This window comes from Felis catus, chromosome E1, assembly GCF_018350175.1.
Source record: "Felis catus isolate Fca126 chromosome E1, F.catus_Fca126_mat1.0, whole genome shotgun sequence".
NCBI classification, from domain to species: Eukaryota; Metazoa; Chordata; class Mammalia; order Carnivora; family Felidae; genus Felis; species Felis catus.
In genome coordinates, this window is record NC_058381.1 from 50,714,425 (window position 1) to 50,734,786 (window position 20,362).

Below are 20,362 nucleotides of genomic sequence, written 5' to 3' on the forward strand. Positions count from 1 at the left end.
TTCGCAGGAAGGACGTCTGCGCACTAAGATACTCAGTTCCAAGTTTGGAGCTTTTAGCTGCCAGCCCTGGCCCATCATGTAGCTGCAGCACAGCCTTCCCTAACGTTGCAACTGGGGGAAAAATCACTTTCCAGTCTGTTTTGCAAGGTGTGCATTTCCATCTTGATTCCCTGAAAGTCCATCTGCTGCATCGGTCAAGAGAAACTCCACTTGCATGAAGATTGCACGCCTGCAGCTTGCATCTTTGTTGCAAAACTAGCTACAGAAGAGAAGCAAGGCAAAGTCTTTTGTGCTCCCCTCCCCCATCAAAGGAAAGGGGAAAATGTCTCAGTCGAAAGGTAAGAGCCTATTTGCATTACTTGCAAAAATGCAAAGGGTTGTGCATGCATTTATGAATGCATGGATGCAATTTTCGCCTGGCGATTGCATTTTTAAGTTTGAGGTTTTCCACAGCTCAGTTGCATTTCCTGTTTAGTATGTGTCTTTTTTTTGCAGACACAGAGAGTTCCTGTAAGGCAGGGCTTGCAGTTCAGCTGTGCATTGACGTTATTTGCATTCTTCTGCTAGGATTACTGAGCTCTTTTTGCCTTTTGCACAGTCAGGAGAGATAGAGCAGGTTGGTAGCGTCTAAATGTGCAGTGCTTTATATAATTGTAAAATTCTTTAGTATGCACGCACATTGTAAGTAATTTTATGTGCAACAGGAATACAAACTTTTAAAAAGTCTGTAGGTGAAGATGAAAGGTAAAAGTTGAGTTAAACTAGTAGGAAATTAATGTAATCTTATATTCCTTTGGGAATAAACCGTTGCGGTGCCAGTTTTTACCTAAATTTCCATTGATACCGCTTTGAACATTAAGCAACTTTTGATTTTTAAAGGAAGTAAAGGTGAAGTGTGAATGATAGCATGTTACCAAAAAAAAAAAAAAAAACAGACAAGAAGGTCTTTCTCTTCTGAGATTTTGCACCGTGCACCAATTGCTTATTGGCTCGCAGTATTTAGAAGCAGCAGTGAGGACATACATGTTTTATGTCTCCCCATTTGAGAGATGCTTTGCATCTCAGGGGAAAATATGGGGAGAAAAACTGTACTTTTAAGCATTACACCAACGTGGGGGGACTGCGCCGTTTCACTGAAAATCAATGAAATCTTTTGAGTGTGTACCTGCATCTATTTAGTCAGCTATAAAAGGTCAGAAATTCAGGGTTATGGTTGTTTTTAATTTTTTTTCTTTTTCTTAATTTTTTTTTAATGCAGTTGTATTTTGCAGGCTTAATGTTATATTGGGGAGGGGATTAAAAAAAATTCCTGACATGGCATCAGAGAGCCGAGAGGGTGCTGGCAGGTGCCACTAGGACCCTAAGTCACTTGTTTCAGAGCAAATCTTTCTTCACCGTAGAGAAAGCATATGCCATATGAGAATGTATGGGAGGAGGAGGTGAGTTAGGTACAGGTGAGTGAGGCTACCACGGACACCACATGCATGGGGAAGACCTGGTGAAATTAAAGTGTCTTGTGAGCTTTCTGCCATGTTTTTGGAGTTGTTGAACCGCCTTTTAATTCTACCTGATGGGAATCCTACATCTCAGACCGAGAAGGAAGTGATCTATGTTCATAAGAGTTCACAGTAGGGCTGTGTTTTCCTTGACCATTAGGGGAGAGTGGGAATCTGGAAAGCTCAGAGTGCTGAAGAACCTAGGATTTGGCATTATGAAGGACAGAGGTTCCTTAATAGAAGGAAAACCTACAATCTCCTGAGCAGAGAAATAACAGCTTAGGATGGGCATGCCATGCTTTGATGCACTGAGGAGCTGGCATCTAGTTACTTTGTATGTGGTATATACTCATTCATTCAGTTCAGTTAATGTATGTATAAATGTGTGTGTGTGTGTGTGTGTGTATGTATTCACGTATGTGTATGTAATATATAAATATATATATACGTATTGCACAGGATTTGGAGGCATACAAAAATATTTAAAATGTACTTGTTTCCTTCAAGGAACTTACCATTTAGAAAGCACGTATGCAAATCATGATACTACAAGATAATTGCATAGATAGTGAAAAGCAATGGCCCAGTTGGAGTTTAGAGATGGCAGTGATCTCTATGGGAGGTAGGAAGATTTCATGAAGAAGGTGGTATTATGGTGATCTTATCTTTGGACCTTAGGGTCCAAAGTAAATCAGGTTACTCTTCCCTTTCTTCCTTTTCTTTTTTCTTTTTGGCTCACTCCTAAGATATCTCTGTCCCAGCAGAGCAAGTTTCTGAGTTGGGAAACTGAAAGGTATTAGCATGGCATGCTTCCATTCTGAGAGCGCCCATTGTAGATCGGATACGGGTGGTTCTAGGTTGGCTCCTAGTTAGCCACATGGTTTCCGGCATTGGGCCCTCTTTGGAAGGTGCATCTGGTGTGAACGTGAGGTTCCCGTCCAAAAAGAAAAAGATCGATAGAGGTGGACGATCATTTCAGAAGTGGTATAGGAGCCTTGGCCTGGACTTTTAAGTGTGGAATTGGCCTAATTCAGCCATGGTATTCTCGAATGGCCAAGACATTTTTCGCAATACCAAACTGCTTTGTAATACTATAACCAAATGGAATGGGAGGCAAAAGTGAAAGGTGGACACAACCTCAGAGTATTGAAGAATTTAACAACACGTTCAACTCAAAGGACCCTTACGAACTTTCTAGATCACTATAATTCGGTTTCACAGACCTCTAATTTAAGGCACAGCAGAGGCAAAGGAATTATAGAGTCCCTGGGAGCTGGAATTAACTGGGCTGCTTCTTTCCAGCCTTACCGGCAGTCAGATTCCGAGAAAGAATTTCTTAAAAAGAAATTTTGTTTTCCACAGTTGTAACTTTAGGTGGTATGCTTTTCAGCTTGTTTATATTAGCTGTCTGGGGTTGAGCTGACATTTTTTCAAATATTAAAGTGGTAGAATGCCTTTTGAGGAAATCTGAAATGTAAGTGAACAGGAAGGGCACCCAGAGAGGGCAGGGATTCCTGCACTTTACAGGAAGACAGGCTACAGGAAAAATGTGTCCTCTGCATTACCCGGGAGAGAGACACTATTGTTATTAAGCCATGATGATTTGAGGGAGGAAGGGAGAGAGGGAGGTCGGGCGGTCGGGCATCTCCCGGTTCACCTGAAAATCTACAAAAAGTTTGACTGTGTTGGAAATACCCTCTTTCTCGCTTCTCCCTCTTTTCACCTTTTAAAAGTGTTAGTTTACCTTAGTTTAAGACAGTAATAGGTAAATCATGTCGTGAGAAATGCACGTAAGGCACAATCTCAGAAGCATGTAGGAGAGTGGCAGGCACTCCTATGGGTTCTTTTCTTCTGTAATTCATCCCACCCTGAGAAATGAAATGTGTAAATTTCTCATTCTGTGTAAATTCCTTTGTTAGGTTGTACCAGACAGACTTGTCATGCTTAGCCTGTAATCTGAGCCAGTATGTTTTATAACCTCGTCCATCTCAGGACACAAAATCAGAATAGCTACCTTGAGTTTCCTAAGCTTGTTTTGTATTGGTGTGGCATTCAGCACTTCACAGGACGCTGTATATTAGCTGCAGGGCCTTTGAGGGGGTCTCTTGGTGGAAAATAAATGATGGAAGAAAAGGGCTGAGATTTGTAATATTGGAACTACCTTCTGTTTGTTTTTTTTTTAATATCTGAAAGAATCTATAAGGGATACTTTTAAGCCAACAGAAAAAAGTACACAAATAATATTTGTTCATTATAGAAACATTTGAAAATAAAGAAAAAGAAAAGAATCACAGGTGATCACAGTATACATTTTGGCATATATCCCTTTGAACTTTTTTTTCCTGCTCTGTGTGTAGGTGTGTGAACAAAGCTACAATGTATATGAAGCTAATGTCTACTTAGTTGCCTTTTGTTTCACTTACCTTACACTTACGACTATTTCCAAGTGAATGAATATTTTTCTGCATTCATAATATTCAGTTCTATTTTATTTATTTCAACAGAACCTTCTTGTTTATTAATTTTCAATACTATGAGGTTGCCATGATGGTCGCCCCAGTGGGTACGTTATTCTGTATATTATGTTCTCAGACTGAATTCCAGGTTCTAGATAGTGGATTTTTCCCCGTTGTCGTTTTCTATTCCACCTTTTAAAAATAGCTAATTATTATAAAAATGATATATGCTCATTGGAAGAAATTTCAAGCCAAAGAGAATTTCATAATAAGAAAATAAAGACCACTCGGAGTCACCCCGTCCAGAGCTAATTACCGTTAACTTTCCGGTAAGCATCTCTTTGCATTTGTACATCCATCCGTACATACTTATATGCACACACATAGGTGCTATTTTACACGCTCTGTTACACGCTCCATATGATACTCGGCAACTTGCTTTATACTCCTCCTTCTATCTTGGCTATCTTTCTACATTTCCACACAGTTATCCCATTCTTTTAAATAATTGCTTATTTTAATTTGTAGGAATGTAGCTATTTAATTACTCTCCAGTGTGGGCTTTCACAGAGTTCCATTTTTTTCTTTCTTTTATGCAGCTATAAACAAAATGCAAGGAATACCATGAACATGCATCTTTGTACATTTGCCCAATTATGTCTTTAAAATGAATTCCTAGAAATGGAAATGCTAGGTCAGAGGGCATGGACATACTGCCAAATTGCCCTCCAGAGAGCTAACACGAATTCTTATCCCCACCAGAGGTTGGGAGTGTGCATTCTCTGGTTTAAACATCATGGTACATCATGCCAAATCAACTGCTCTCCAGAAAGGCTATGGCTACTTTCCTTCATCCTACAGGTATCACCATTTGAAAAAAAAAAAAAAAAAATCTTTGTCAATTTGATAAAAGGTGTTAGTTAACACTTTATGGTCAGTTGTGTTTTTTAGTAAAAAAAAAAAAAAAAGGAGTCGGATGTTCCCTTTTTTTGACATTTGTGTTTTATGTGTTTGAATTTTTTTTTTCTCATAAAATGTATCTTCAAATTTTAATTTGGGGATCAAATTATTTCTAGAGTTAGTCCAGAACATTCCAAAATTGCAAAGCTTAGGTAATCACGGGTTGAGAGTTGGATCCTATGTGTCTCAATTATGTTGGTATGAGCACTAGGTGTTGTATGTAAACGATGAACCACAGGAATCTACCCCCAAAACCAAGAGCACTGTACGTCAGACAATTTCACAGTGAATTATATTAAAAAAAAGAAAAAGAAAAAAAATAGTTTAATATCTTGGTGAGTTCTAATTTTAATTTTAACTTGAATTTAAGTAAACATCACATATTTCATAAATTCATTTTGTTATACTTTCTATAGCTATCCAGACCTGTATGAAAATTTTAAGAAAAATGTAATGATCTGATTAAAATTCCAGTCTGGGAAATAACTTGCTTCTGGACATTTCTGCATTTTCAGTTAATCTCTACAGGCCAAAGTAGCTTTTCTTTAGTTTTGTAAATAATTCTTACTCAGCACCTGGCTGTGTTCTAGGCACTGTTGCAGAATAATTGCCTTATTATTATTATTATTATTATTATTATTATTATTTTGAGCTTCATATGCAATCATGTGCATCATAAAAGGTGGTTGACTTTGGTTTATGAGATTTCTTAGAAGAATTAAGGCTGGGGTCAACCTTGATGACCTCCCAAATTATGTGTCAATCACAACATCATCTTATCACAGCCTTCTTTAGTAAAGCCGTTATGCATGCTGATATTCAGTGATCGAAATTAGAGCTACGAGCTACGAACGGAGTTTTATGGTCCAATCATCTCATTTTACAAACGAGCAAGCTGAGGCTTTGTGAGAAAGTGATTTGCTTGTAGACAGAGCGAGAGGTGGAACTTCATGTCTCCGGATTCAATGTCCGAAAGTCCTTTTCACTAAACAACACCCAAACACTAGTAATCCACATTTATCAAGCATTTGTTTCTTCAGAATCTTTAGCATTTTTCACTTTTTTTTTTTTTTTTGGTTTTGCTTGTTTTTGTGGGGAGCAGGCTGGCAAAGAGCAGGGCAGCTTTACAGCTCAAACAGCAGGGGTTCTTTTTCCAAACCCAAGAAATGGTGATCCATTTGTATCATGGTGGTGGGGCTTCTTACCAAGTCTCTGCCAGGGGATATTTTGCAAAAACTCTCATTTTAATTCCCAGTGCTTACACCATACAGCTGCAAGTTTTAACCACTGTAATTGTTATTTGCCTTTTATGGACAATCTCTGAAAGCCCCTACTGGGGAGCAAACATCTCTTCTTGTACCTCTGTTGCATTTCCAACTTGTTCTGCCTTGTGCTTATAATAGGAAGCGCTCCATAAATGTCTGACAGTTAAAGTATTCTTCGTCAGGGGGGATCTTTATAATTTCCCCCCACATTTCATAACAGGTTTGGAATTAAAGTATAATGCAATTTTCTCCCTGTGCTTCCTTGTTTGCATTCATATTTCCATTGAATGCAAGAATAGCATACTTAGCAACTTAGATGGCCAAAGAAGTGTCATTTCTCCTACCTATGTCCTCTGGACAGCTTTAGAGGTTGCCTGCTCCTTGGCTAACTTTTTCTTTTAAAAATATGCCGAACCAAGCTGCGTCGTCTAAAGACTCCAGTGGGATAGAGTGAATTCCTCCATTCTGTGCTGGTTTCAGGAGCTGTTTGTAAATTACCTCAGCACTTGAGCCTCTGAAGGGTTGTCAGAGATCATCTGAAAGTTTTTAACAGCTGGCTGCCCTATGAGAAAACAGGGAACTCTGCGCGGACAACCCCCCAATGTGACAATTCCCCCCCTCCTCCTAGCCCACCGCCGCTGTCGCTGCCGCCCCTGGGATTTGTTTCCCGCCCTGTGTCCTCATAGAGTCTGCCTGTCCTGAGCTGGTCTATACAGTTTGATATGCAGCCCGTATAACTCCTCTTTCTGCCCTGAAACGATTTTCAGGTTACAATGTGAGTTGCTTTTTGTGTGTTAGGCTTCTGAACTTCATGTAAATCCTCTGGGGATAGATACTATTATTGGTAATTCACAAATGGGGAAACTGAGGCTCAGGTGAGCTAACCAACTTGCTGCTGGCTGGATAACTAGTACATGGCAGAGACAGGATGCAAAGCCAAGCCTGTGTGACCACAGGGCCCATGCTCATGATCAGGGTAGTTGCAGACTTTAGCCCCACCCATGTTTAAGTATAGCCTGTGAGCTAAAATGGTTTGCACGTTAAAAAATTTTTTTTAAGTTTATTTATTTATTTTGAGAGAGAGAGAGAGAGAGGAAAGAGCGTAAGGGGGGGTGGGGGGGGAAGGAAGGGCAGAGAGAATGGGAGAGATAAAATCCCAAGCAGGTTCCACACAGCATGGAGCCCGACATGGGGCTCGAACCCACAGACTATGAGATCATGACCTAAGTTGAAGCTGGATACTGAACCAACTGAGCCACCCAGGTGCCCCTGCACATTTTTAAATAATTGGGGAAAAACAACCTCAAAGAGTAACATTACATGACACGTGGAAATTATATAAAATTCACAGTCAGTGTTTACAAATAAAGTTTTATTAAGACACAGCTATGCTCATGCATTTATATGTTGTCCGTGACTTCTCTCCCCCCAACAATGGCAGCGTTGAATAGTAATGATGGGGGATGGTATGTCCCATATAGCCAAAAATAGTTACTATTTGGCCCTTTTCAAAAAAAACGTTCGCTGACCTTGCCCTGTATGACTTTATTCAATCAAGTAATGGAATCTTTTCGTGATGAGGCTTCCATATTACATTCCTCTTTGGCATTTCATTGGAAGTTGTTAACCTGGGCAACTCCTGCGCCAGCAGTCTCTGGGGCCCAGCCCACAGGAAATGTCTGAGTGGTGCTTCTCCTGGTTATGAGATTTGTAGGCCATTGCTCATTTCCGCCAAACTGAGCTGCCAGTCTCCGGCAGCCCATCCTGGGGTCCTTTCCCCTCAGCTCGGCTCTTCCTGTTTGCTTTAGATTTCTTTTCTTTATATTCCCTCCCATTGAGAAGCTGTTCATTTGCTCTTCCCCTGGTCCCTTCCTTCTCCTCTTCCTGGTCTCACATTTTGTTTAAAAAGCAAATAAGGTAAAAATAATCCCTCTATCACCACTGCCTGGTTTTCTTGATTATTATCATGACCCAGCCCAGAAGGTCCACCATTTCTTCAGTGTGGAGAGAAGATGGAAGCCTGACTCCCTCTATAGTCAGATCACCTCCATCTTACCCAGAGAGCTTTCTGCTTATCATGTCCTGCAAAGGTTGGAGCTGTTTTATCATAGTAACTCCCCCAACCCGTGGGTGGACAGTTTTGTTTGGGGAATGAGCACCCTTTTGCTTACAAAGTCGCTTAAATGGTGGGTATTTTGTGGGTAAGAAGGAAGATCCTGGTAGGCCCTGGGAGAATGAAGGGAACTTCATGTCTCCAGATTCAATGGGGAGACATGGGGATGGACCCAGAGTAGCTTCAGTAGGATGAGCCCAGATTTGTCTACCATATCCAGAATGAGGGAAGTCTAAGTCACATACAGGGGAGCGCTAGAATTCCTAGCATCCTACATCTTACCATGGATGTGAAGGACGTCATTCTCCCCTGACTAGGGCCTGCTGAGGTGATGCCCCATTTTGTGCCTGAGCAAACTGAGGCCGGAGAGGACAAGGAACTTGCCTTAGATGGCAAGTGTGTCAGTGGCAGAGAGGTAGCTTTCATCACGGTCTGTCTGATACTAGAACCCGAGCTCCTGGCCCGTCCACTTGAGTTGTCACCCCATAATAAATTTGTGAACCCATTACCCAGAAGACACGGTGGTGGAAACATTTTGTTTGGGGAGTTTTGCCCACTCAAGAAAACATGAGTGGATTCCATGGGACTCCGTATACACCAGGGCTAGGTATGGTAATTAGGAGGGGCTGACCTGTGTCTGTCTATATCGAGGTTCCTTATAACACGTCCCTTTAAGCCTCTGTTGATCATGGTCGATACCAAGTCTGACTCATTCTGAGTGTTGAGGTTGAATTCCAAGTACAAAGTACCCACTGGTAGAAGGAAGCTGGTTGCAACTGGTCTACTGATAGATACTGGTCTGTAGAGACAGGACGTTAATGTTAAACATCAGTAATGAATATTGATGCCATTAGCTGTCTTACAGGCTGTAACCAAGCAGATCCAAACTTTAGGTGTTTCCCTGCACATCTAAGTTAAATTTTTTTAAATAGTAGTAAGAACCTTGGTGCTCCAGCTAGGTAGAGGCATGCTGTCACCCCTTGGTGGCTTAGTGATTTCCTGTATTCCTGGTTATTTCTGTGTAAATGTAGCAAGTGTTGTTTCCTTGAAACTGTGAGTGAACTACATTTCCACTGCTTTCCTCTTGTACTGGATGGTGTGGAAGAAATTAGAATTCTCTCTTTTTGTGGTAGAGGAGGCAGCCGGGGGAGTGGGGAGTGAATTTCCCTTAAACCACTGAATTCTCCCTCTGCTTCCTCTCCTGCCAAAGCAGGACAGTCATACCTATGTTTCAGCGGTTTCCCAAGATCCCATGCGGAAGCCATGGGAATAGATGGTCTGGATGTTGAGTGACAAGTTATTTATTCCCTTCCTCGATTCTCCCTGCACCAGTCCCACATGGGGGGGGAATGAGTTAGAGATAAGGGTAAGGCGAGTATCTGAAGAACCAACCAGTGGGAACAGAATGGTCAAGAGTATGGGAATTATTCTGGAGCGAGTGTGCAGGAACGGCCTCTCTGGGCTATTTGAAATCTTTCCAAGCATATTCTCCCGCTTTATTTACTCCTTCATGCTCCCCAAACTCTGTTGCTATTTGAAAAACATAAGCCTGGAGACCCTGAGCATACCTAAAGAGAGAACTTGGATAAGGGGCTTGCCCAGGTCAATCCAACCAGTAAATTTTGGATCGATGGTACCATTTAAGACATTGTGCTAGGTGGGACTAGACAGAAATGCATCCCCCTCTGCTCTGCTTACTAGCTATGAGCCTTGAAAAATCTACTTCCTGTCCAACTTCAGCTTCCTTACCAGCTAAATGGAGAGGCTGACACTCATTCTCAGGATTGTTACGAAAATTAAACAAGGTAACGTACGTCATGTGTTTTGGCTGGTGCGTGGCATTCAGTTATTCAACAAATATTTATTGAGTACACTGCTGGGTTTGAGGCATTTTGCTATAGCAATCTCACTATGAACATAAATTTGCTCCCCTCTTCCTTTCTTTCTAGCTCTAAGAAGCTTCTAGTCTAGTAGGACGTAAGACACGTGTAGAAATGTGTAGAACAGAAGCTAGAATCCTAGGTATGCTCAGAAGAGAGAGTGTGAGTTGGGAGGTCCTAGGGACGAGAGGGAGAGCGGGGAAATATTTACAATGAGTGTGCAAGTGTCGACATGAATTTCAGAGTTGATGAGGAGATTGTGCCCTAGATCCAAAGGTGGGATGGAGAAAGGAATCTTGATTTGAAGGATCCGGGGGCACCAGTAGAAGGTTCTCTAGGCAAAACAGTTCCTTGGAATAAAAAAAAGATGCCCTAGCAAAATCTCTGAAACTTAAAAGACCTCACTTGTGTTTTCTAAGAACTTCCTTTTTCTTACCAAGCGACATGCTGTCATTATTACTTACGATCACAGTAAGTTAATAAATGGAGTATATCATATCTCATACTTTCAGTTTTTTTCCCTTTAGATTGTGGAAACTCCAGGAAATCCAGAGGTTAATAGTTAAACAAGTATATCATATCACCTGGGTTTATAGGCACACTGTAATTATATAAGCAAGCTGTTGGTTCAATAATCAACATCTAGCTAAGTCAGGGAATATTTTCCAGAGCATGGCCACAGCTGTAATTTTCATTTTTTATAACCTGCCAACCTGCCTTTTCCATTTCTTAGTGCTTTTCCTTTTTCTAGAATCATCAGCAGTCAGTTAAGGAGGAGGAAACTGTTGAACGTGTTTCTGAATTTACTCTCTCTCGCATGATATTGGATACTGGCAAGGAAGTCCATAAATTGTGTGTGTGTGTGTGTGTGTGTGTGTGTGTGTGTGTGTGTGTGTGTGTGTGATTTTTAATTTCAGAAAAATTTCATTTAAAATATAAAGAGATTGAAATAATGGATAGGTTAAATTCACTTGTCTTTCATTATATTGGCTTAAAAAGCATAGTGACCTATAGCTCTGGAGCCCATAGTAGGCTGCTTCTTAGTGTAACTCGTGCTTAGTCACTTTCTTTCTCCTCCATGACCTCATTCAAGTCAGGGTCAGTAGAGTGGGTAAGGTGGGCAGGCTGACTCACTCCCAGCCAGGATCAGGAAGGACACGGGGCACTTTTTGCCTCACTTTGCTGTGTGGTTAAAGAGCACGTGTGACCCAGCCAGGTGAGAGGACCTGCCAGCTATATAATCTCATTCTTTGGCTTGCCAAGTCTTCATGCTTGGGGCTTTGTTCCTGAAGGAGCTTCCATTGTTATAGGTAAAGTAGAAGAAAAAATTGCAAATTTAATTCTGGAATTGATTGAAAAATGAGATTGAGAGCTCTTGATCCATTAGTGTTAGAATAACATTTCCCCTTCCCCAATTTCAATTTTTTTTTGATGTGATCTAAGGACAAGAGAGTCAGTGCTGGTTGAGTAGGGGGTCGGGGATGGTTGAGAGGGCTGGGGGTGCAGAGGACCATATATTTTTGGGTTGAATTTGACAACCATTGAACAGTTAAGTTGTCTGCACCTTACACTGTGCTGTATGAATACAAAGATGAATAGAATTCCATCTCTCCCTTCAAGAAGCACACAGTCTGGTGGGATGTATTCATTTTCTAGGGCTACCAGAACAATAAACACCAATCGGGTGGCTTATGCAATAGGAATTTATTGTCTCAGAGCTCTGGAAGCCAGAAGTCTGAGGTCAAGGTGGTGGCAGGATGCTCCTTCTGGGGGCTGAGCTCTTCTCCTAGCTTCTGGTGGTTAGCTGACGCTCTGTGACATTCCTTATAGGCTTGTAGATGCATCACCCAGATCTATGCCTTTGTGCCCATGTGGTGTTCTCCCTGTGTGCGTGCCTGTGTCTAAGCACCCCATCCCCCACCTTTTTTAAAGTTTTTATTTCTTTATTTTTGAGAGAGAGAGACAGAGAGAGCAAGGGAGGGGCAGAGAGAGAGGGACAGAGAGAGAATCCCAAGCAGGCTCTGCACCATCAGCACAGAGCCCAATGTTGGGCTCGAACCCACGAACTGTGAGATCATGACCCGAGCCAAAACCAAGAGCCAGATGCTTACCTGACACTGGTCATATTGGATGAGGGACCCACCTTAATCTCATGTGACCTCATCTTAACTCATGATATATACAATGACCCTACTTTCAAGTAAGGTTATATTCTGAGGAACCAGGGGTTAAGACTTCAACATAGTAATTTGGGGGGGGGGGGACACACAGTTCAGGCCATAACGTGGGAAGATAAACATGTCGGCACCCACGTGCCACTCCCTGTGATCTGCACGTAAGTTTTGGTTCAAGCCGCAGTGAGGACACCAAGGAAGGTAAAGAGTATAACTTAACCTGAAAAGACGAAGGAAGCAGTTGGTAGAGAGAAGACCTTAAATTGGTACAATGGAACTTTCAGTGTGGTTCTTCTCAGCGAGTGAAACAAGAGGCTTGCCATCTGGTCCGTGAGCAGACTACCTGCTCCTTCTTCTTATTTTCTATTGTTAATGACAGACTGGATGCTTCTAAATCGGGGGGTGTTAAATTGGAAAACATGCGTGCTCACGCACACGCACACACACGCACACACACATGCTGTTGCCGTATTGATTTCCAAAACGTAACTCATGTTTAGAGGGAATTCTACTAAGCACTTTTAGTGGCTGTCGCAGGCAGCTTTCATGGATAGAGAGATACAGAGGTGGTGTTTGGAGGTTAGAGAGAAGAGGGCACCCTTCCCTTTGTAACAAATGGTTCTAGTCCGCATGGAATAAAGCTTAAGAGGGAATGAGAGTGAGTAAGAACCAAGGATCTGTAGCCAGGCAAAGCTTATTTTTAGAAAAGGCTTGTAAGCCTTTAAACAAAACAAAACAAAAAAAGTACTACTGGGTGTTACCAAGCTCTTAAATATTGATTGTTAACAAAAGGTGTTTTCAACTCTCTGTATACTTATTGGCGTTAATAGCTTTATTTTCTTACTGTGGTCAGAGTATGTTTCACATAAAATCATGGATAAAAATACCAGGATCAGCTTGGGTGGGAGGGGACAATATGAGATGAAATTGTCAGGGGTGGTTGTGTGAAGCGCTCGGGGGGTAAGGTCAGTGGGAAGGAACTTTCCTGGCTTAGAACAGATGTCCATTGGGGCATCTGGGTGGCTCAGTTGGCTAAGCATCCAACTTCAGATCAGGTCATGATCTCGCAGTCTGTGAGTTCAAGCCCCACTTCGGGCTGTGTGCTGATAGCTCAGAGCCTGGAGCCTGCTTCCGATTCTGCGTCTCCCTCTCTCTCTGCCCCTCCCCCACTCATGTGCTGTCTCTCTCTCTCTCTCTCTCTCTCTCTCTCTCTCTCTCTCTCTCAAAAATAAATAGTAAAAAAAAAATGAAGAGAGAAAAAAAGAACAGATGTCCATTATCTGTCACATTGCTCTGCCAGGGTGTTGATGGTGGCTTGCTTCAGGTATGGGGGGGGGCACCCCAGAAAAGAGCCACGGAAAGACAAGGCATCCCTCCCAGCCAGGTGGATGGTCCTGAGACAGACGATCCGAGTGGCAGAAGGACAGGTGGGCAGCAGAAGTGAGGCAGAAAGTCAAGTATCCGGTGAGTCAACGTGAAAAAGGAAGAAAGAAATAATAAGCAGAGGTTCAGCTGGAAAACAGGGATCGGAGAGGGAACGGGTCCAAGAAACCAGGGTGCAGAATTCAGGCAGGAATGTGTGTGTGTGTGTGTGTGTGTGTGTTTCCTCCCGTGTTCACCCTGCATATCGGAAATAAGCGATGTACTTCACCTGTTTCTTGCAGTTTTGGAAGCCGTCTTGATTCCCCTGGCTGTTGTGTGATGCCCTCACACGAAGCCTGTGGAGGTAGGGGGTAGAAGGAGACACGGAAAAAGAGCAGTAGAAACTAGGTTGGGGCTTGTCTGAAACGAGCCCAGACTTATCTCCACGTCGAGTACCTGCGCGCAGCTCTAAGTGGGACCAACAGAGTGAGACGAAAACAGGAACTAGTGAATCAGCTGGAGTGTCAGGCTCCTGGGTCTGTAGACAGAAGCCAGCTACTGGTTTTCTGTCTCAGGTTAGGGGGTGAGCGCGGTCTCCCATTCCAAGGCGAAGCTGGGAGGAAGACGTGTTCGGTGTTGGAGGAGAGCTTGTGTGTTCTTCTGTCCTAAAACTTTGTCAGGAGGGGTGGAGAGACCCCGTGTTTGCCGAAGCGGTGGGGCAGGGTCGAGAAACTGGTCCGATTCTTGTTCCCTTGGATCCTGCATTTCTGTTTCGAGAATCCATATCCGGTAAGAACTAGTCATGCTGGCATGCCTACTGTGTGCGAGGCTCTGTGATGAGCACCTTGTGGATCGGCTCTAATTTTTCTGCAAAACCTGAGAGGTGGGTAAAAGGATCCCCGTTTTACGAAGCGACTTGGAACGCGGGATTAACAACTTGCCCAAGATCAGAGAGTTTGTGCTTGCACAGCTGGGGTTTGAATCCGGTTCGTTTGAATTCCAAAGTTCATGTTTTTCACTATGTAACTGCCATGGCAAAGTAATAATAAAGGAATCACTTCAGTTACAGATACCTACCTGACATGTAATAGGTTATAAAGACAGAGCAATAATGTTAATGGGAAGATGCTTATGACCCGGGGAGAATGGATATAGACCCATAGATGGGATGATTACAAATACGGGTAGGTGTTTGTGTCTTTGTGTTTGATTTTACCTCAAGTCAAGATGTCTTTAAAAAAAATTTTTTTTAATGTTTATTTATTTTGGAGAAAGAGAGAGAGCGTGAGTGGGGGAGGGGCAGAGAGAGAGGGAGACGCAGAATCGGAAGCAGGCTCCAGGCTCTGAGCCATCAGCACAGAGCCCGATGCGGGGCTCGAACCCACGAGCCACGAGATCATGACCTGAGCTGACGTTGGACGTTCCACCGACCGAGCCACCTACATGCCCCAAGTCAAAATGTCTTTCTTAGGGAGGGTTTCATTGAATCCACCTGTAGGAGATACTGCCGAGCCTGGTAGGAACTACGAAATACATTTGCTGATTCTCTGCTTGCTGTCTCTTTGAAGGCGCCCTCTTTCTGTTTTTTCTTGGAGAGTCTTTACTGTTTTCCCCTGCAGACTCATCTGTGCAACTTTGTAGTTTACCTACCGTTCTTTGATTAGTGACAGTCTCTGGGCCGAGTTTGAATTCTCTATCTTGCAAGAGAAAATGATGACTGTCATGAAGGGTAGCTGTTGGGTTTGCTGGCTCTGAGTTCAGGTGTCCCTCTCCGCGGACGTCGTGGGTAAGCGTGAGGCCCGCCGCTACTCAGAGCTGCCGTAAGAACAGGTTATCTGTAGGCATAAGTAAGACAGAGAAAAATGGGCTGACCTAATTAAGCACTCAGGAAGGAACTGCAAGAGAAAATGAAAACAAGGAACATGGCCACCTAGGCTTTAACTTGAGTGGAGCTTTGACAGTATTGTGACCTGTGGTGTTTCAGTCCTCCTTTTAATAAAAAAGGCATTATAAATGTGCATACTCTTAAAAAAATTTTTTTTAACATTTATTTATTTTTCGAGAGACAGGACAGAGCGTGAGTAGGGACGGGCAGAGAGAGAGAGGGAGTCACAGAATCAGAAGCAGGCTCCAGACTCTGAGCCATCAGCACAGAGCCCGACGCGGGGCTCCAACTCACAAACCGCGAGATCATGACCTGAGCTGAAGTCGGACGCTTAACCGACTGAGCCACCCAGGCGCCCTGTAAGTGTGCAGACTCTTAATAATAAGGGACTTGGTTAATGAGGAAGGGGACGCGTCACCCCAGATTCTCTCATCTTCTCTTGTGAGTGGCAGAGACTCAGACCCTCTGGCCGTCCTTTGTTCTGTGATGGGTTTGCCTTTATAAGAGGCAGCGAAAGGAGCAATACAATAATACCATCTGCTGGACAGACTGAGTCCCTGCCCTTGAACTGAAAGAACAGCACAGAAAAGACACGCTGGTGCTGTCTCTGATGGCTAAGTGAGAAACACAGGATTAATATTCTGATGACGTGACAATGGCCCAAGTATGTGGTACAGAGAGTTTGGGCAATGGATTCCTGGCAAGATGTCGCGAGTTTCCAGGCATGGGAGGTTACATCTAGCAAAGACCTTAGACCTCATGTAGGTTGCACACCTCATTTTATAGATGAAGCGAGTATGACTGAGAAAGATTAAATAAGTGATTGGAAAGGCCGAGGTGATGGCAAAATAGATCTGGAGACAGATCTGCGACGCCCACACCCGGATAGCTCTTAGCATCCCAGCTGCATCCTGACACAGAGCCAACCTTTGGCTCTCTGGGGAGCCCTTACACTCTTCCTATAAAGACAGAAACTAACCCCCGAGGCTTAAAGATAAAAATAAACAAGGGCGCTGGGCACAGTAGAAATCAGAACCTCTGTTTGTTCAGCGGGGCATCAGATGATTGAATGGGTCTTGTTCAATCATGCATGCAGCCGTCCGTCCATTTATTCATTCTCTGAACGTTTATTAGATGCTTCACTGTGTGGTTCACGGCTAGGCACCAGGAAGTGTGCGGAGAGATGATTCCTACTCGCAAGAAGCTCGCATTCTAATGGGGAGCAGATGGGTGTGCCGACGGTTGTGATTTAATGATAGCTCAAAGGAAGGGCGATTTGTCTGCTTCGATCTTTTTTTTTTAATGTGTTTTTTTTTTTTAACGTTTATTTATTATTGACAGAGAGAGACAGAGCATGAGCCTGGGAGGGGCAGAGAGAGAGGGAGTCACAGCATGGGAAGCAGGCTCCAGGCTCTGAGCTGTCAGCGCAGAGCCCGACGCGGGGCTCGAACCCACAAACCGCGAGATCATGACCTGAGCTGAAGTCGGACGCTTTACCGACTGAGCCACCCAGACGCCCCTGTCTGCTTCAATCCTGCAAATGACTGGGAGAGTCGGAGATTGGGGTGGGGAGTCCAAGCGCCTTCAGCCCTGGTCTGTGGGGCAGTGTAAGGAGCTACAAGGTGTCCAGAAATCCTCAAGCTCTGGGTGATCGGGATGTAGGGGGTCATCTGCCAGAGCAGTGAGAGATGATGTCGGAGAAAAAGGCAGGGGCTGAGGGAGGGAAGGCCTTGCAGGTCCGAAGGCGTTCATTGCCTGACTCAGATACAGAGTACAGAGTAGTACTGGGAGAGGGTTTCTTCCAACAGCTAGATTAATATAATTTTGCATTTTAGACTCAACTATGCATCTACGTCCCTTAGCAACAGGTCTTGTTAATATTCTGAGCTTGGTGTGAAGGGGAGAGCCAAATTAGCATTGAAAAGATTTCCCTTGGCAAGTGTGCGCCAAACTTTTCTTTATCAGTTAGGAAAAAAGAAGATATTAACCCTTATAGGGATGAGAGTTTGCCCAGGTTGATTAGTATTAGTGGTTTTCTTTACCATTTGGTGACTCAACTCATCATGACATTTTGTTGGCATTTCGTCGACTTACACTTGCGTCTGTCCCACCGGGCGTGTCTTAAGGTCTGATGATAGAGTTTTTATTCATCTGGGCATGTCTCCCACCTGGTTTTTTTTGGTGTTTTTTTTAGCTAACTAACGACTTTCGTGCCAAGGCCCTGGGAACCTGCCTCCCCCTTCCTTTGCTTCGTCCGTGAAGTCAAGTGAATGCTACTCACATTGGAGGGCCTGTCGTCCTGGGGGTCTCACTGAGCAGCAACCCCAGCCTGTGTGCTCTAGAGCTAGAGATGCTTGGGAGTCAGTCTTGATCTGTGGAGTAGAATGCTCCCTGATTCCAGAGGTTTACGGAAGTGCGGGAGGCAGCACCCAGGTGACGATGAAAGGCAAGACCAAGCCGGAGGTGGTCTCTCCAAGGGTCACAAGCAGCTACCATTATTTTTGTGTTGTTGTTCAACTTTTTTTTAGCTTAGAATTTCCAAAGTCTGTATCCACAGCCTCGTACGGTTCTTTGCAACAAACTTCGCAACAGATCAGAGGGAAAAAAAATCAGTTGGTTATCTCTATCTTTCATTAGATTTGTGATCTCATCTACCTCGTCCAACCTCCTCGGGCCTCAGTTTCCTCTTCTTGAAAGTGAATGGTCCCTACGTTCTATTGTTTGAAAAAAACACCTGATTTGATTGGGAGAATGCATTAAGGCTGAAACATGGGGAGAATTTAGAGATACGGTACAAATACAGAAGCATAAATGAAATTAGTGACTGTAAGCGGATGAAGTATTTCAAACATTTTACCTTCTGCCCACTGCCATTGGGCTCAAGAAAACCATCCATGCTTTTGTGGATTTTGGTAGAAGCTTGGGAGAAATGAACTACTTAGCCCCTACTCTAATAGTAATCCAAATTTATGTATAACTGGACTCCTGTACATTTTCAAAAATGCATTTATCCATTTTCATTCTGCCAAGAATAAAAGGCAAAGCCTGGAGCTCAAGGAACAACTTTGTTCTTTGAGTGATGGTTGTAAGCGTCTGGGTGACCGAGAAAGTTTATGAAGTCTTAAAAAAAAAAAAAAAACAGGAGAGAATCAGCTTTATAGGTTGGCTTGGATCCAGTGTTCCTAAAAGTTAAACAAGAAACCAAAAATACATTCCAGTCATTTGGGATTGATATGAAAGAATAAAACAGGTGTGCTTCCGGCAGTGTTCGACTGTTCGACTACAAACAACACTTTAAAAGAAGTATACAGCTGTCACACTTCTCTGTCCTCTGAGAAGATTTTGTTCTGGAAAGATAACAAGTTTGCAAATTAACAGATCCCGTCTAAATCCCTTCCCTTTTCCCTCGAGTTCTGCCACTCCAACCCTACCCCCTTGCTTCCTCTTCCTTACCGTTGGAAACGTTTGTCAGTAGGCAGTTTTTCACATGAGAATTAGTGAAGAAATGCTATCATATATTTTTGGTTTTTGTCGTAATGACCCTACAATAAATATTTTGTGTCTGTTTTTTATAAAAATGACTCGGTGAGGGCTTTTGCTCTGGGTGACTGTAGATTGGGCCAGAAGTTGAAGAAACACTTTTCTGCCCTGTTGGCTGGTTTATTCTCAGAGCCAGGCTCGGTGCCTGTTGCATAGTAGGTGCTCAGTCAGCACTATCTGAATACGTCGTTTATTAGCAGTGTGCAGGGTTGGCCTTAAAACATGTAAGGTGAACTAAGGTGGCCTTTGGTGGATTCATTTCTCAAATGAGAACTTCTTTCCACACCTGTCGAATCCTCCTGTGTCTTTTATCTGGGCATGTTTTTTTTTTATTATTATTATTATTATTGTGGTAAAATACACAGCATAAAAGTCACCGTTTAAATAAGTATTAAATTTTTTTTAAATTTATTTTTGAGAGAGAGAGAGAGTGTGTGTGAGTTTGGGAGGGGCAGAGAGAAAGAGGGAGACACAGAATAAGAAGCAGGCTCCAGGCTCTGAGCTGTCAGCACAGAGCCGGATGCGGGGCTCGAACTCATGAACTGTGAGGTCATGACCTGAGCCAAAGTTGGACGCTTAACCAACTGAGCCACCTAGGCACCCCTAAATAAGTTTAAAGGATACAATTCTGTGGGTTTTTTTGGTAGTCACAAGGTTGTGCAACCATCACCACTATCTAGTTCCAGAACATTTTTATCTCCACAGATGGAAAGCAGTCACCCCCCCTCCTCCCCAGCCCCTGGCAACCACAAAGCTACTTTCTGTTTCTATGGATTTGCCTATTCCAGATATTTCCTATGAATGGAATCATACAACGTAAAGCCTTTTGTATCTGGCTTCTTTTACTCAGCATCGTGTTTTCAAGATTCATCCATGTTTTAGCATGTAATGGTACTTCATGACGTTCTGTGTCTGTATAGCTTTCCATGGTATGGATGCATTTTTATCCTTTCTGTATTTCCCATCAAAAATTAATGTCTAGAGAACGATATAAGAAGTAGGTAATAAGTTACATCTAAGTATAACTAATAGAACTTAAATTAAAAAATCATCCAGGGGAATTTGCACTGTTCAAGTGGAAAACAGCTTAAACTAAAGTAATACATTAAAAAGTTTTTTTTTAATGTTTATTTATTTTTGAAAGAGAGGGCCAGAGGGTGAGTGGGGGAGGGGCAGAGAGAGAGAGAGAGGGAGACACAGAATCTGAAGCAGGGTCCAGGCTCTGAGCTGC

General features: G+C 43.1%; 1 protein-coding gene across 1 annotated transcript in view; it reads left to right on the forward strand.

Annotated features, from left to right (window-relative positions):
* The first annotated feature begins 39 nt into the window (after positions 1 to 39).
* MAP2K6 (mitogen-activated protein kinase kinase 6) overlaps positions 40 to 20,362 on the forward strand; it is a 121,633-nt gene continuing 101,310 nt past the window's right edge. Inside the window, exon 1 of the mRNA XM_003997108.6 lies at positions 40 to 338. Within this exon, the coding sequence (XP_003997157.1) occupies positions 323 to 338 (16 nt within the window). The 5' untranslated portion in view covers positions 40 to 322. The remainder of the gene's footprint in view (positions 339 to 20,362) is intronic.